General features: G+C 52.4%; 1 protein-coding gene across 1 annotated transcript; it reads left to right on the top strand.

The window, feature by feature from the left end:
- The first annotated feature begins 3331 nt into the window (after positions 1-3331).
- Aqp1 (aquaporin 1 (Colton blood group)) lies at positions 3332-15740 on the top strand. Its single transcript, XM_027429696.2, has 4 exons — positions 3332-3854; positions 12607-12771; positions 12993-13073; positions 13829-15740. The coding sequence occupies exons 1-4, from the start codon at positions 3471-3473 to the stop codon at positions 14006-14008; spliced, it is 810 nt and encodes a 269-aa protein (XP_027285497.1). The 5' UTR covers positions 3332-3470; the 3' UTR covers positions 14009-15740.
- The last annotated feature ends 651 nt before the right edge of the window (positions 15741-16391 follow it).

The following is a 16391-nucleotide window of genomic DNA, read 5'->3' as shown; positions in this document are numbered from 1 at the left end:
AGAAAATCCCTGCTGGCAAGAGGTGGAGTCCACTCCTTTCATCTCCTCTGCCTAGCATGTCACAGAAGCTAGGCATTGAAGCATGAACCACACCCAGTGATGTTCCTTCCCATACAACCAAGTAATCCGGTCCTTAGCCTACATCTGAGGCTCTGGTCAGCATCATCTGAGATGGGGTCTCCAAAGAAACAAGGCAGCCCTAGGTCATCCTATGAACTGCCAGCTCCGACTGGCACCAGCCTTACTGGGCATGTCAGGAGTGGGGCACATCTGGAAAAGCACTTGCCGGGACAAAACTGTGGCTGTCACTAGGGTTCCAGTGACCTCAAGTCCTGCCGGGAGCTTGAGCACTAGGATGGAGGGAATCTGCTTTATTTAGTCTGGCCTGAGCCTGGGAGCCTGTTCACAGAAAGACACATGAGCCAGTCCTGGGACACTGGGACACCATGAAGTTAGAAGCACAGCTGGCACCAGGCCTTGAACCTAGGTTCTCATGCTGAGTGCTCAGCAGATTCTGGCTGCTCCCTGCTCCTCTGTGACTGGACCTTAGATCACTGCAGCCCTCCCTACCCCAGCTCTGCATGGAAGCTGGAGCTACTTTTACCAGCACCACTGTCTGTCCTGAGGCTTGTAGCTCAGTGCCCTTGCCCTTTGTTCTGGGCCAGTGAAGTGGGTAGAGCAACCTGTGCTTTGGAGACCCTTCTTTGGGAGTTGGTACTTGGACTCTGGGATCAGGATTAAGTGATGGAGCATCATAATGCCAGCATCACTTACCGTGGCACGTCACTGAGGGCTACCCCAGCCTCAGTAAGACACTGCCTACTTTCGGCCTGCCTCTCCCAGCCAGCCAGCTCGGACTGTGACAGAGCAGCAAGAAAGAAGTTGGCCTATAAGGCCTTTGTGTCTGACATCCAGCCAGGAACCTCCCACTTTTTATTGCAAATTGCCTGCTCAGAATTGCAGTGTCCCTTGACATCATGGGAGGTAGTGACAGTTAAGGTCCCTGATGGTATTTTGCCAATACCTACATTCTGATGACATCTCCTACAGATGACATCGTCGCCTTTGTCCTAAGAATGAAGCTATGATCATAGGCTCGTTGTTGTTATTGAGTCTACACAGAGTTTGTGATACAGAGGTGATACAGAGGAAGGGAAGCTTCAGGAAGACAAGGGGCTGGTGGTCTCTGTGGCCCATGGCTGTCCAGCTGTATCTAAAATGGTATTTGGCATGCTATCAGTGATAATAAAATACCTGTGCTAGAGAATATATTAGTAGTTTACAAGGAAATCTTGACACTGCTCCCAACACACACACACACACACACACACACACACACACACACACACACACAGGCATACCACATACTTCAGCCACAGTACACCTGGTCAGCAGATAGTGCATAGTTTCTTGGGACATACTTAGGTCCAAAAAGGCTCATATTTCCTCACTTGGTTCTGTCGTACTGTTCTGTTGCCTGGCCACACCAGCTTCTGGAAAGTGTTCTTCCTACTGTTTTCCTAGAATCCTCCTGGCTGGGTCCCTGAGCCAGACGGCATCAGATCTGATCTTTGCACAGCCTTGCAGCCTGATCTTTGATTGGATGCACCTGGAACTGAAGAATGAGCTCCTTGAGTGGCCATGTCACTGTCAGGCCACAAGGGAACCCCTCAGAATACAGGATGTGGTGTTTCTGGGAGGTGGTCCATCATACTGGCTGCCTCTCTAGAGGGTTAATAAGCCTTTGATTACCTACAGCTGCCAAGACTGCCTTGGCAGAGGGGACCAAGCAGACTCTATACCTTCATTCTGCTCAGAGTGTCATCCCCTCCCTTGGCCTTGTAAGAATTTAGGTGCATGGTAGTGAATGCATTCCCAACCAGCCACCTGATCCCAATAAACATACCACATATCCCTGCAGATCACACCCGGCACCATGGCTGCAGCTAGACACAAGGTTGCCCTTGGGAGACAGCATTATTCTCTGTAGGGTGAACCTCAGATAGAAGACCCTCCTCTACCTTGACAGAGGTCAGATTCCAAGACGATCTCCTCTCTCAGTGGGCCTTGGTTTCCCACCTCTAATGGCTGAGAAGCCAAGGACTAAGGTGGGAAGAGAGGGCACCTGATCATCCCAGGCCTTGCCTTGTGGCTACAGAGAGAGTCCCCTGCCCCCTGCTGTGGGTGTGGCTCATCTTCTAGCACACTCACACAGTAGGTCACTGACCAGTTCTCAGGTCCTTAACTCCAGATTCTGGGGGTGCACCGGGAGCAGGGTGGGCGCTGGATCTGCAGCATGGCCTCCTCCCCTCCTGCTGTTGGGAAGTGCCTCTGGCCTCCCTCTTCCTTTGTTTCTGTATCTCAACTCTGGTTCAGCCAAATGTCCCCTCCTCAGTTTGTGCTCTTCCTGTTTCTCAAGTATTGTTTTTTGTTTTCTGTGTTGCTGGGGTTTGAACCCGGTGCCCAGACCGTATTCTACCGCCTGAGCTACATCCCTAGCTCTTCTTGCTGTCTCCCTGTCTGGCTGGAAAACTCTCCTTCACTTTCCACTCTCACTCAGATAATGCTTCCCTCTGCCCTGTCTGTCACCCATCTCTCTGTATCTGTCTCTTAGCCATAGCCCTTGTGTGCTTCTCTTTCTCCTATTTTCAGGTGCAGCTGCCATTCCTTCTATTTCCCCAGTGACCTGGCAGCTCCATTGCCTATTAGAGAAAAAAATTGTTTGAGGATTTGGGGGAGCATTCCAACAGCCCTGCCTGGCTCAGGCCTATCCTTGTCTGCAGAATGTTAGGTGACTCCCAGAAAGCTTCCTACCCCCATCAATTGAGGCCTGGATGGTGAGGTGACATCCCCAAAGTGATATGCAGCTGCTTGGCCCAGGCCAGGACACTGGAGGCCAGACTGGCTCTCAGAACCTTGGGACTTCAGATTAGTAACTGCTCAGAGTGGGATGGGACAGGCAGGCGGGTTTGGGTGCCACCTCCAAGGAGGGCAACGTCCATCCTGAGAGTCCAGTCAACCCCTATTCCCCACCCCCTCTAGAGTGCCTGGCTCTGCCCTCAGGCACCCTTGAGCTTTGCAGGCTGGGCGGGGACACCTGGATTTCTTTGGCCCCCTGAGAAGGGCCAGCTTGGAAGAATTTCCCAAAGCCTATTAGAGCAACGGCTGCCTCCTGCCTGCCTCCTCGGGCTGGGCAGGGCCCAGGGCTGAGGCGGGTGGAGGGAACAAGGGAGGGCAGGAGGGGGAGAGGAGGAAGGAAAAAGTTGGCAGGCAGACAGCAGAGCCCTGTCTGCATCCATCGCAGAGGAGGCCCGTGTGGTGTGGGGCGGGCCAGGAGCAAGGAGAGGCCTTCCTCCCTTTGTGCTCCCCCCCACCCAGCCCTATAAATAGGCCCGGCCCAGGCTGTGGCTCAGCGCTTGGAGGGAGTTGAGCACCAGGCATCCAGCAGTTAAGTCGAGCCCCCTTCCAGCATGGCCAGCGAATTCAAGAAGAAGCTCTTCTGGAGGGCTGTCGTGGCCGAGTTCCTGGCCATGACCCTCTTCGTCTTCATCAGTATCGGCTCTGCCCTAGGCTTCAATTACCCACTGGAGAGGAACCAGACACTGGTCCAGGACAACGTGAAGGTGTCGCTGGCTTTTGGTCTGAGCATTGCCACTCTGGCCCAAAGTGTGGGTCACATCAGCGGTGCTCACCTCAACCCAGCTGTCACACTGGGGCTACTGCTCAGCTGTCAGATCAGCATCCTCAGGGCTGTCATGTACATCATCGCCCAGTGTGTGGGGGCCATCGTCGCCACTGCCATCCTCTCGGGCATCACCTCCTCCCTCCCTGAGAACTCACTTGGCCGCAATGACGTGAGTGGGGTATCCCAGGCTTCGGGGGTGGTCTATAGGAAGGCACTGGCTCAATTTGCCTACTGTGCAATGGGGACACTGAGGAACAGAGAGAAAGATGAGGGTTTCTGGTGTCATGCCGAGAGCTGGGGCTGGAACTCAGCTCTGTTGTAGGGTCTGTTTGCTGCCAGGTGCTGTGGGCATGGGAGAGCTAGATACTAATGGTTGTGCCAAAGTCCCCTGCAGAGTATCTACTGCCAGGAATGAGCTGAGGGGGCAGCAAGCTGCGTGCCAGCAGTTCCTCACCCCTCCTCTGGAGTTTCCTGACCCTCCTGTGTCCTACCTAAGAAGCCACTTCCCTCCTTGGCAGCTCTGTGCCCGAGGCAACCTCTACCTACTGTCCCAAGTCCACTTTCTCCAGATCCACATGTTTGAAAGCCATTTTTTGCAAGAATCTGAGTGTGATCTCCTTGTGAAGTTGCCTGGACTTCTGGGCAGCCCCGATCTGCACTCAGGTCTCCAAATCAACTTTCCCAGAAAGACGGGAGACAGCCCCCTTTCATTCCCCTGCCCTCAATAATTAGACAAAAGTGAAGGAACAAAACTCTCCGGAGTTGTTGGAAGAGTCTTCTAGATAGCAGTTCAGGAGAAGGCTCAGGTCTCCGGTCCTTGGCCACTGAACGGTGTGGCGTGCATGCTTATGTGTGGAGGTGGAAGTAGAGGGGTACACATGCCCACCTGGGTCCTGAACTGTGTAAGCCATTTTCAAGTTGCTGCTGCATTTGAGTGTGTAACCACTTGTGCCCATAGTTCCTGGCTTGAATGATAAGCAGATGGTGACAACTGTTCAAAATAACTGCCCCTGGGCTACTCCACACTGCTAAGTGGCGGATGGTGGCTGCCTGGTCACAGATTTTTTTCCAGCTTCTTATTAGCTCAGTGTCTATGCCAAGTGCACTTCGGTTTAATGGGGACAAGTTTAGTGGGAGTGTCTGAGTAAGGGTGGAAGGTGTCTCAGAGGGGAATAGGCTGGAATCCCTCACTAGAGGCAAAGACTAAAGGCAGAGTAGAGAAACCAGCCCCAGAGAAACGAAGCTGGCTGGACCCCGGCAGGGCAGGTGCATGGGGACAGGAGCAAGGGAGCGGTCCAGGGCTCTCGTGAGTTGAATGGTTATGGGTGAGTAGACTCCTTTCACTTTCCAGCTAAAGTGCAGGTCCTGGAGATGCAGACGGGGATGGAGGTAAAAGTCTGGTGCAGAGGGCAGCTGATGTGGCCCCACTGCAGGGATGAGTACTTCTGTGTCATAGTGACATCTCTGGATCACACTTTTAAGTCAACCTCTGCTCAACTGGAGATTGAAGATTAGCCCTGAGACTGGAGTTTAGACTTTAGCAGGAGAAAACTTGGCTGCATCGGGCACAGGGAGCAGCATTAGACAGGCCGTGTCCCTCTAGACTTCAGTCTCTCCAATAGGAGCAGGGCTAGGTGCCTTGCTGAATTCCTCTGAGAAGGCTCAAGTTCTCACTGAGGTGGGGGCTGGGGAGGATGGAAGTGATGAAGGGCCCCTGTGGGAAAGAGGTGACAGAGACTCCTAGCTCTTGTCCCTTCCAAGTCAAGTGACAGGCAAGACCTTTGCCCTTGCTGACAAAGGCTTTGCATTGTCTAATATGTCATCCAAAACAGAGGCAGAATGTGATTGCTTTGGTGGCACCTGAATCTGCTAAACCCCACCTCGGCTTCTGCACCCTCTATTTTCCAGAGTTGCCCCAGTATCTGTGTCAGTCAGGATACAGCTGAAGGAGAAGGGGCTTCAGGCTCATGGGGGGACAGCTTGGGGACAGTCACCTTAGCCTGAAGCCTGTTTGTTGTTAACCACTGAGTCTTCTTGGAGCCGAGTATCCTGAGGTTCGAGATGGGCCTTAGGTTCTGATGATGTTTCTGCTACACACATGCTACCAGCTTATATTGTTGGTCGGAGCTAATTACCAACCCTAGAAGGCCTTGGCTAAGAGAATCCTCAGTGAAATGCCACATGGAAGGGACCAAACATTGTGCTGCGGTTCCTACTACCGGTCCATACCATGGACCTTTGGCATGCAGTTCATAGTCTGGCCCCCAGCCAAATGGCTCTCCTTAGGCACTGAATCCTGGACCTGGAGACACTGGGGGATGGTCCTCGATGCCTTAGAGGGACAAGCAGTCAGTGGAACAGGTGGCAGTCACTCCTTTGTGTCCCAGGGGAAGGCTCTCGCAGCTCCTCTGCTTCTACTCCCACCCTGCTGCCAAAACCTGGGTGGGGTGAGTTGTTGGCATGGAGATTTCCAAAGAAAATAGAGAGAAAAGTGGCAGGAAGTGGTTGGGTGAGTCAGGGGGTGTCCCCTGAGGACATGGTGGGGACAACTCTCTCCTGACTAAGCTGGGGCTCAGGAAACGCCCTAGAGAGACCACAGGCCTCTTATAAGTCTGTTGGTTCCTTCTGGGTTAAAGAGCTGGAGCCTAATTTTCACTCTTGATTGGAGGCTCTGAGGTTCCCTGCCCAGGATCAGCCACCTGCACCCTATATTGCACCATGAAATTGATGGGGCTTAGATGGCCCTAATTCCCACCCGTGAACCATGAACAGGATATAAAAGGGTGTGGATGGCTTTGGAAAGTAGAGGATGCTGGGGCCTTAGAGTCCTGGCATCCCGGCTGTTTTCATTCTTCCCTCTCTGGCCCTCATCCTTCAGAAATGACTGGGGCTGTTGGGTGCTGAGGGTAAGGTTGGGTCAGCCAGGCTCCCTGCACTGGGCAGCTTATGGGCCTGAGGCCAGATAAGCAGCACAGCTGCCTGTGATACCAGGCAGGAGGCAGGTAAGATAAGAGGTGTCAGGGTGGGCCAGGAAACTTTTGAACTGGAAGGATGGGAGAGCCAGGAGAGCTGCAAGGAGGTGGTCCTGTAAGAACCCAAATATGGACTGAGAAGGGGCTTCTGGGTAGAACTCAAGCAAAAGGCAAGGGAGGCCATGGACGAGAGGTGGCCATTGAGTTTGGGGAGACTTGGGGCATGATAGAAGCCTGGACTCTGAAGGCGGTAGGAGCTCTGGACTCGGGCTGGTTTCTGAGTGTGTCTGGAGGGGACTGTGTTCCCAGAGCCTCCCAGTCTAGCTACCTGAGGATTCAGGAAGAGGGCATCCCTGTTCTCTTCAGGGTCATCTCTTAGTCCTATTGATTGAGGACCCAAATGCTTGGAAATGCTGCCACCTGCTATATTAGAATGTATATATCTTGGCTCTAAATTTCCACTCTTCTCCCAGTTTCTTGGGTGTTTGGTGTCCCAAACAATGAGGAGAGAGGATCTTTCTTACCTGTAGGCCTGCCAGGGACGAGGCCCCTGCTGTCTCCATCAGGACTTACATAGGAATGGGCTATGGAAAGAAGTATGAATTCCCAATGCCCTGGCCGAGTCCAGCGTGGCCAGAGACAGAGCTGGGGGCTGGGTATAACAGCGCAACTGGGACCTGTAATTATTGTTTCCAGCCAGAACCTAGGAGAGAAAGGGCAGTGGGGAAAAGCATCTAGAGGTGGAGCTTTATGGCAGAGTAGACATCCCTGCTCACAAAATTCTGAGGCCTGGTTCTCCACAGCATCTGATGAGCAGCACAGCTGATGTGGACCACCTGTCCTAAACCAGAGTCTATCTGGGACAAATATTTGAGAAAAAGTACTCCAAGAGAGTATACGCAGGTGGCATCTGAGGAAAGCTGCCCCCACCCCCCTCACCCCAGCCTCAGCCTCTCTGCCCTGGTGTTCCCCTCTCTAGCCTGAGCAGCCTTCAGCAGCTCATCTGGAAGCTACACAGCTGTACTCTCTCTAGGGCCACACTCAGGGTGTCCTCAACTGCAAACCACCAAGCCTCACACTACCCCAGTGCTGCCACACACACACTCAGGGTGTCATTCATGGTGACAGTAGAGCCTTAGGTTCTTGCTTGCGGCAGTCCCCTGGGAACTCAGGTCGTGGGAACTCCCGTCCTTACCATTTAGAAATGCATGTAGGTCTCAGGACTCCTGAACAGTTGACACTTGAGCCTCATACTTGCAGATACTGGCTGGAAAATGTCCTTGAGGCTCCATGGTGACCAGGGGCTCCTCCGTCTGGGCCTTTTCTTGGACACTAGCGGGGCTCCTCCACCACAGTAAGGTGGTGCCTGGATGGGATGAGCAGGGGCTACCCTTACGCACCCAAGCAGCTAATGTTCCTGAGAATCCTTGAGACCCAGACTAAAGCCCATTGACCAAAGACAATGGGCAGGCATGATCAGCCCCCACCCCCATCCCAGGGTCCTGAAATCCCAGTCAAGCCTCTCCGGAGGGGAGGTTCTGCTCTGTACATAGACGTTTTTGTTTGTTTATTTGCTTGTTTGGTGTTTTGTTTTGTTTTGTTTTGGTTTAAACTCAGGAAGCAGCTTCCTCCAAACGGATGAGTCCCCCTATCTCTAGAAATATGTAGGTTGGATTCAACTGACAAGGAAGCTGCTCTGCTCAGGCAGAGCCTGACTGTATGGAGGTGCAGTGTAGGTGGTGGGCAAGATGTTCTGTGACACAGACTTTGAGTTACACTGAGAATGGAGACTTGTACTCGAGTTTCTGGGTGCTGGCTAGAGGGCTACAGATTTCAGGCAAGGAGGAACCTGAAGGCTGCCTGGGACTAAAGTCTAGACCAATGCCTCCATTCTGTTGTTGGGAAAACTGAGACCCAACCAAGGTGTGGACCCTTGTCAAGGGGGTAATGTCAAGGAGGGACTATGCTCCAAGCCTTCTGTCTCCCAACCCTCCAAAGTGCACACATGCTGAACTAACATGTACACACCCATGCACATACATGACACGGGGCACAGAACATACTCTCAACACTGCTCGGATCTGGGGGCCCAGGGGGGAGGGGGGAGGCTCCTCACTGGAGCCCCTTCCTCTCCCTGCCCTGCAGTAAGGAAAAGGAGGAGAGGAAGTTGGAAACCATTGCTTTGTGTATTGTTTCTTGTCAGAAAGATAAAATGGTTCTGGGAGCAAATAAAGGGCCTTTGAGACCAGCTGCTTTCTCACTTGAGGGGTCGCTTCCTCGTCCACTTCCCTCCCTTCTCCAGCTAGCAGTGGCACCACCCCTGAGGGTGTGAAGCATGAGGAGGGACGCAGGGACACAGTGACGCATTCAGCAACGCCTTCAGACACACCAGTGCAAACACACAGAAGCCATCTGGGACTTGGTGCTGCACAGAGCCCCCTGCCCTGTGGAGCATGCTTGAGGAGGACATGGTGACTTGAGTCACTGCAAATCTCAGGCTTTGCTGGGGAGTGCTTGTCTTTTCTTTCCCTTGGGGACTTCAAAAGACTAATCCCAAGGTGTGGGGTTTTCCCTACTTTAATCAAGTATTGCTAGCTACGTGGCTTAATTCCTTCCTGTTTATGCTATTAGCCTTTTTGACTGCCTCAGTCTATCAGTTTCCAAGGGGATGGTTATTAAAAAAAACATTCACTTTGGGAATAGGTTGATGGATTCTTGTAACTGTCCACTTTTTAATGATTAACTTTTAGTCTAAACAATGATTTTATTGCCTATAGGTCTAATATTTTTATAGTTCTTCAATCATTTAATTATTCTGTAATAAACCTGTTCAGGTCTAACAAAAGAGAAGGAACGAGAAGCACCCAGAGTACATGCAGACACACCCCAAGATGGGCCACAAACCCCTGTAGCTGTACACTGAGTTATGTGCACCTGTAAGTGCTGACTGAGAGGTGACAAGGTGGTGCCCGCTGCTCCCTGGCAGGCCAGGGCAGAGTACTGGAGATAGTGTGGTGGCAGACAGCCATGTCTCTTAAGCTGTTCCTTGAGAGCAGAACCTCGGCCAGGCCTAGCTCAAGACTCTGCTGCTCCCCAAGAGTGGGGCACAGGGGGACTTTGTGAGCTGTCCTGGGTGGCTTGCCTGCAAGTGGCAGGGAAGACTCAGGTAGCATGGTATGGAAAGGTCAATCCTGGACTGGGACATACTCACCTCCTGCCAGCAACCCATTCCAAGCTGGGAGCAGTCTGGTCCCTTGGTAGCCAGCACATTAGCCTATGAACTTGGGGTGACAAACCCTGAGGTGAGGCTCCTGGCCTTACAGCCTCCTCCTCGAGTATAGGTGCTTGCTCTGTCGTTTTACATGTGAGTCTCAAAGGATATTGGATGGCCGGCCATCTCCCAGCTAAACAGGAAAATCGTAGGCCCTTCACCCTAAGAGCTTGGTGGAGTCAGCTGCCTTAAAGAGGCTGAAAGTTCTGGAAAATGTGTACTTTCAACGCCTTTTGTCTTGAACAGTGGGCCTTTCCTTGGAAGTTTGCAGAGACCTGGTAAGGCTTCCCAGGCTAGGAGGGACAAAACCCAGCTAGGTAGCAGATGAATTCCTCTTCTCAACCGCTCAGGTGATTCCATGAGGGTGTGACAAGTGGGAGCAGAAAGAAGCCAAGTCCCATAGAAAACCCAGAGCTGGTATGTCTGAATGGTGGCTTTAGCCATGAGCTCACCTGGGCCCAAAGACTGGGAGCCTTTGGATGCTTCAGCAGAGCAGCACGGCTTCTTCTGCTGCTCATACCTACATTCACCAAACTCTCGGTTGCTGTTTCAACTTTAACCAGTGAAAATCCAGGCAAAACTCTGCACACATGTGCATGCTTGGGTTCTTTCCTGTGATAAATGGCCGTCACTGGGATTGGCACTATTAAAGCAGTTGTTTGAAATGTAATGGGCTGTACACTATGCCTTGGTTTGACTTTTCTAACCTGCTCTTTCCTGGACATGCCGCTTCTGCAGACCTTTACCGTTTCTAACCTTCTTACTGTTTTCCCAGATGTAAGCAGTTCAAGTGCACTAGGCAGTGGAAAAAGCATTGGTCATTAGCTGCTGTAGAAATCGAGGTGGGCGTGGGGGGGAGGGTGGGATGGGGGGAGCTGGTGATTACTGGGGCTGGTAGTAGATGTGGGCATTAGAAGGAAAGGCTTCCAGCCTCATGGCTTTCGGCAGTCAGGAGTGAGTACCTTCTGGAGTTCCCAGGCTTCCTGAGGACTCAGACCTCTAGGCCTGCTCTGCTTTGTGTAGAAAGTGGTACCTCAGGTATGGCCTGGGATTCAACCCTGGTTAAGAACAATGGGAATAGATGAACTGGCATTTGCTTTATCTGTGAAGGGCAGGGTAGAGATTGGATATGAGTAGGAGACTTAGGGACAGCTCCATTAATTGGTGAGGAAGTGCTCATCTCAGTACTCCTGCCAGCTAGCAATTAGGCCATCCCAAGAGAGTAGAGGAGACAGAGGGAGGGAAGCCATGAATTTAAATGAGGGCCACAGCCTTCCAGGCAGAAGACGAGATGGCCAGCATGGCCTTCCAGTTGTTCCTCCGTCAAGACTTCCCAGCTTTAGACAGCCTCTGCCAGCTGATGCAGCTATCCTTATGCCCATCCCCACCTCACTTCTGTCACCCTCTCCAAATGCCTGAGACAGCCACGTGGCCTTTGAGTCTCCTGGAGGCTCTAGAATCTAGAGTTTAGACAGAGCTGAAACCTTGAACCCATTTTGCAGATGGAGAATCTGAGGCTCAGAGAAAGCCATGTTTATGGAGCCAACATGTAGAAGAGTAAGAACCTGAACACAGGGATTCTGCCTCTATTGCTTGATTTAGCAGTGGGATGATAATTGGGCATTGTCCCAGAAGGCTCAGTGGTTATAGGGGACACACATATGGGGTTGGCCAGGAAAGGCCCAAAGCTGGGGCTTCAAGGCAGCGGAGGGGATGTGAGTCATTCCCTGAGAGCCCGCACAGCAGACAAAGGCGGGAAGAGAATTGTTCTTGTGAGAGGGCCTCAGGGCCAAACTTGGAAAACCCCTCAAGGAGTGGAGGTGTGCCTCCCACCTAGGACCCTGAAGAATGCCTGGTGGCCTGGGAGATACCACTACTCAGTTGGGAAACTGGGAGTGAGCCTTTAGTGTCAGCTTGTTAGGACTCAGCTGTCCCTCCTGGGAGGCAGAGCAAACCGGGACTGGACCGGCATCTTCACCAACATGGCCCAGCTCCCCCTGTGGGGTACACTTGGCCCCAGCCCCTTTCTGGAGCAGCTGTATGGATCCCCTGGGAGGGGTCTTCTCACTGCAGCCTCAGGGATGGTAGGACTCCAGTGACTTCATGGCAGTTCTCATTCCCTTCTTTTTCCATGAGTCATGTTTCCAAAAGTGGCTTAAGCGCAGGGGCAGCCAGGCTACAGTGGTGGGGCCCATGTAGCCAAAGAGAGGGAAGGCAGTGCCGGGGCCAGGAGAGGAAACAGAAAAGAGAGAAGATACAGAGGGGGAGAGGAGAAGGAGATAGGGAAAGCTTTGGACTTGAAAGGATGAAGCAGTATCTCCAGTTGGGCCCCCCTACCCATGCTTCTATTCTATGGGTGTCCCTGACCACCTCCCATGTGTGAGGCTTGCCTCTCACCTGTAATACTGAGCACTCCATGTAGCCAACAAGGAGGCCCTGCTTCACGCCAGGCCTCTGAGCCAAATGTATAGGGGCTAGACAGGATCAAGCTAGAGGATCAACAGGTGTCGGAGGGTACCAGGGCTGATTTTCATTACCTGTTGCACATGTCTGGCCCCCTCTGGAGTCACTCAGAATCTGAGTAAAACGCTAAGAAAGGGTTGAAGATTGTCTATTGGTGCCTGTTACAATCGCCTCCTGCCCAACTCACTGGGCCTTCTTGCTTTTCTCCCTTGCAGCTGGCTCATGGTGTGAACTCTGGCCAGGGTCTGGGCATTGAGATCATCGGCACCCTGCAGCTGGTGCTGTGCGTGCTGGCCACCACCGACCGGAGGCGCCGTGACTTAGGTGGCTCAGCCCCGCTTGCCATTGGTTTTTCTGTGGCCCTGGGGCACCTGCTGGCGGTAAGTAGGGCAATTCCTAGGTTGGTGCCATGGTGGGGGTGAGGCCCACATCAGGGATTGATGAGTAGGGGGGTGGGGATGCCAGGAAAAGGACACAAGAACCTCTGATCATGCTGCTTTCTCCTCTGGGGGGGGTTGACTTTCCCTTTCTCTACTCTTTCTCCTCCATAGCCTCTCTGCCACTTTCTTTACACTCTTGTTCTTTATATGCTCCCCTCCAGATCGACTACACTGGCTGTGGGATCAACCCTGCCCGGTCATTTGGCTCTGCTGTGATCACCCGAAACTTCTCAAACCACTGGGTAAGTCACCTTGGGCAGCCAGGCACATGGTCCAAGAGAGTTCTACCCCACCCTTGAGGCGTATTTTCCCCTCACTGGGATTCTGGGAGACACGCAGGGCAGAGGAAATCAAGAAACCAAAGCCTGAGATGAGGCAGGGGCTTCACATCATGAAAAGATTTGTGTTTCTTCTCCACTTTGGGGGCTCAAACCTACTGCCCTGGGGGCTACTCTTCCCTATTATCCTAACAACGCAGCGGAGAGTGGGGTCGAATCTGGCTCTGTCACCTTGGGATTTAACAACCTCAGGCAGGCTCTGTGCCTTGGTTTCTCAGGCTGTGAATGAAGCAGACTTAGGAGAGTTGTCTCTCCCAGGGCTTTTAGGATCAGGAGAGCACCCATGTCTGCAAGCAGAGCTCTGAGCAGAGGAAACATTGCGTAGGTTTTTGCTCTAATTACTGTTGGTCTGTGTGCTCCTGGCCACCCTTCTATTAGACTTGCCCATCTCTGGGAACCTTCTGAGACTGGGGGAAGGGAGTAGTAGTACTAGCCATCCTCAGGAACAGGCTGCTACAGAGATGCCTGAGCTGGGTACAGAGGCCAGGACATGTCCCTACTACGCACCCCAATATGGGCCTACACTGAGAGGCACTGGAATCAGAAAAGTAGGGGCCTGGTCTGTCTGATTCTGACTCAAGGCAGATGCAGGGAGATCCCAATGGGGAGGACGGGTGGTGTGGCCAGCTGTCCTCTAAACTCTCATGCTTCTTTCCTAGATTTTCTGGGTGGGGCCATTCATTGGGGGTGCCCTGGCAGTGCTGATCTATGACTTCATCCTGGCCCCACGCAGCAGCGACCTCACAGACCGCCTGAAGGTGTGGACCAGTGGCCAGGTGGAGGAGTATGACCTGGATGCTGATGACCTCAACTCCAGGGTGGAGATGAAGCCCAAATAGAGGAGGCTTGGCCTAGGCATCCATGTGGGGGTGGGGCAGGGATGGGCGGAGGGAGGGGAGGGCTGAAATCATATTGTAGATGCTCTGACAAGCTGACCAAAGTCACTCCCCAAGACCTGCCTGACCTGAGTGGTCCCGCCTTGTCCGGGGCAGCAATATCACTGTCTTTCTTTCTGTTTCCTGGTCTCAGAGCTTCCTGGGGATCAAGATTTACCAACTCAGCACCTCATTCCATTCCCATCATAGAGGGGTGAAAGGGAGGAGCTCACCTGCTATTGTCCCCTCAGAGAGTGCTAGGAAGTCCCCCTCATCCCAAAGTTGCCCAGCAAGTCACCCACCTCAGGTGCCTGGGATTCTGCTGTTGTTGCTTTGTGCCTTTGATCATGACCTTCCTTGAGTAGGCATCTTGTCCCCAAAGACCCTTTGAGGGAGAGGAGGTCCCCCAACATTTGCCTTTGGTCTGACTTATCTCCAGGACCTATGCCCTTAGACTCACTATAGGACCTTGAAATTGTCCCAATGCTGGGGCCTCAGTGACCACGTATGTCAAGTGGCAAGGAAGGGACAGTTACGGGGACTCATTAAGTGTGGACATACCACAGGTTCTAGAAGGAACATTGTAGACAGCACTGCTGTGTCTACCTGGCCTGAGCTCTTTCCCAACATCCAAAGCCCATGAGCACATGTGGATGAGCTTTGAAGCAGAGATGTAGTTCAGGATGCTGGAAGTGCCTGTTCACCAGAGAGGCTTTCTTTAGTAGGTTTGCTGTAGCAGAATGAAGGCCGTTTTGTGGTGGAAGAAAAGTTCACACCATTATCTAGCTCTACTTGGTCTGCCCATCTAGCATGGCCTTGACTGGATAGTTTTTTTTTTTCAGTTCTCCAGCTCCCCTTGCAGTGTAGATTTGAGGAATGTGTTTATTAAAGAGCATTCAGCTATCCGCAGCACCGTGTCCAAGGAGGGAAGCAGCTGGATGTGGAGCAGTCCTGGGACAGACGCCCATGCTGAGTATGCAGGGGCTTGGCTCGCCCTAGTTCACATCATGATCAAGGAGGCCATTCCTGCCCTGGCTTATGATATGCTGGCTGGCTGCATTTGGTCAGAGCCTGGACAACCTGAACAGGCTCACTGTGTGACCCTACACATAGTCTTCTTTCCTTATTGACCTGATGATGCTTGTGCTTCAGCCCAAGGACAACTCAGAGCATAGTCAGCTCAGGGGTTGGCATCTTGAATTCAGCTCCCTAGGTTGGTCCATTCATCAGGCCAGAGTGGCTCCACCACTGTGCCCTTGACCTTGTGAACATAAACCGAGAGATACATTCTTCAGGTTCTTAGAAGTGGCAGGACAGTTAGGAGGCCTATGGCTGCACGCTCTTCTCCATTCCCTAGCAGGCACTGTAGCCCACTTAACAGATAAGGACACTGAGGACCCATGTGCCCAACTAGATCATATTGGGTCAATCTTAGCAGCCAAGGCCTTGTCTGTCCACTCCCTGGTCAATGAAGTGGTCTCCTCTCCCCTCCAGTTTCTCAGTTTCTGCCTGGGTAATGGCTAAGGGCCAAGGTGTGGTGAGGGAGGGACATGCTGGAGAAGGCGGGGCAGGCCCATCCCACCTGGTTCTGACCACTATGATCAAGGACCCCTCATCTGTCTGCTCTGTACATGTTTCTTTGCAATTGAAATTTCATCTTATGGTAAGAAAATAAAGGACAATGACTTGTAAGGTCTTCCGGGCTCCCTGTGGTTTTTGCTATGTTGGTATTGTATCCTCACAGAGGAAGTGATCCCTACCCTGGTCTCACTGCTATGCCACTCAGTCTGGGAAGAAGGCAGATGTCCTTGGGTCCTAAGGGGATGGGTACAGCTACAGCACCGGCCCTAGGGGGCACAGGGTCTTAATCTTAATAGGGAGACTTCTGAGGATGAGGAGATCTTGGGACAACTAGGGGGAAGTGAAGGAAAATTTGGAGCCAATTTAAATGGCATGATAGGAGCCATTTTGGGTTCTGGAAGATGGAAGAGTTAGGGAAAGCAGGGTTGAGGTCATACCCCTGTTAGCCCCTCTGTTCTCAGGGCAGAGTCTCAGGGCAGAGGCTTTGCCAGGCCTCTACCCTCTCTCAGCTCACCCGGAAAGCCTCACCTATACTTGTGTCTTGGGACTCCCAGGGGAGCTTTTGGGGGTTGACTTATCAGAGAAAATTCCTCCTGTGTTATGCTATACTGAGATTTGGATGCAAGTTCCTGACACTGGCCCCATGTGTGACACATAAAACACTTCAGGAGAACTGTGAACCTAGCTACTGTGAACAGGATGTGGGTAAGCCTGCTCCTTCCACAGAGGCTTGTTCTGGGAGGCAATAATTCTTACCTTCCTGGAA

This window comes from Cricetulus griseus, chromosome 8, assembly GCF_003668045.3.
Source record: "Cricetulus griseus strain 17A/GY chromosome 8, alternate assembly CriGri-PICRH-1.0, whole genome shotgun sequence".
NCBI lineage: Eukaryota > Metazoa > Chordata > Mammalia > Rodentia > Cricetidae > Cricetulus > Cricetulus griseus.
This window is presented reverse-complemented; position numbering and strand designations above follow the sequence as displayed.

Excerpts from the sequence above, each read along its gene's own strand:
- Aqp1 (XM_027429696.2), top strand. The coding sequence starts at position 3,471 with ATGGCCAGCGAATTCAAGAAGAAGCTCTTCTGGAGGGCTGTCGTGGCC. Across the intron at positions 12,772-12,992 it reads CCCTGGGGCACCTGCTGGCG|ATCGACTACACTGGCTGTGG; the intron begins GTAAGTAGGGCA and ends GCTCCCCTCCAG. Across the intron at positions 13,074-13,828 it reads GAAACTTCTCAAACCACTGG|ATTTTCTGGGTGGGGCCATT; the intron begins GTAAGTCACCTT and ends CTTCTTTCCTAG.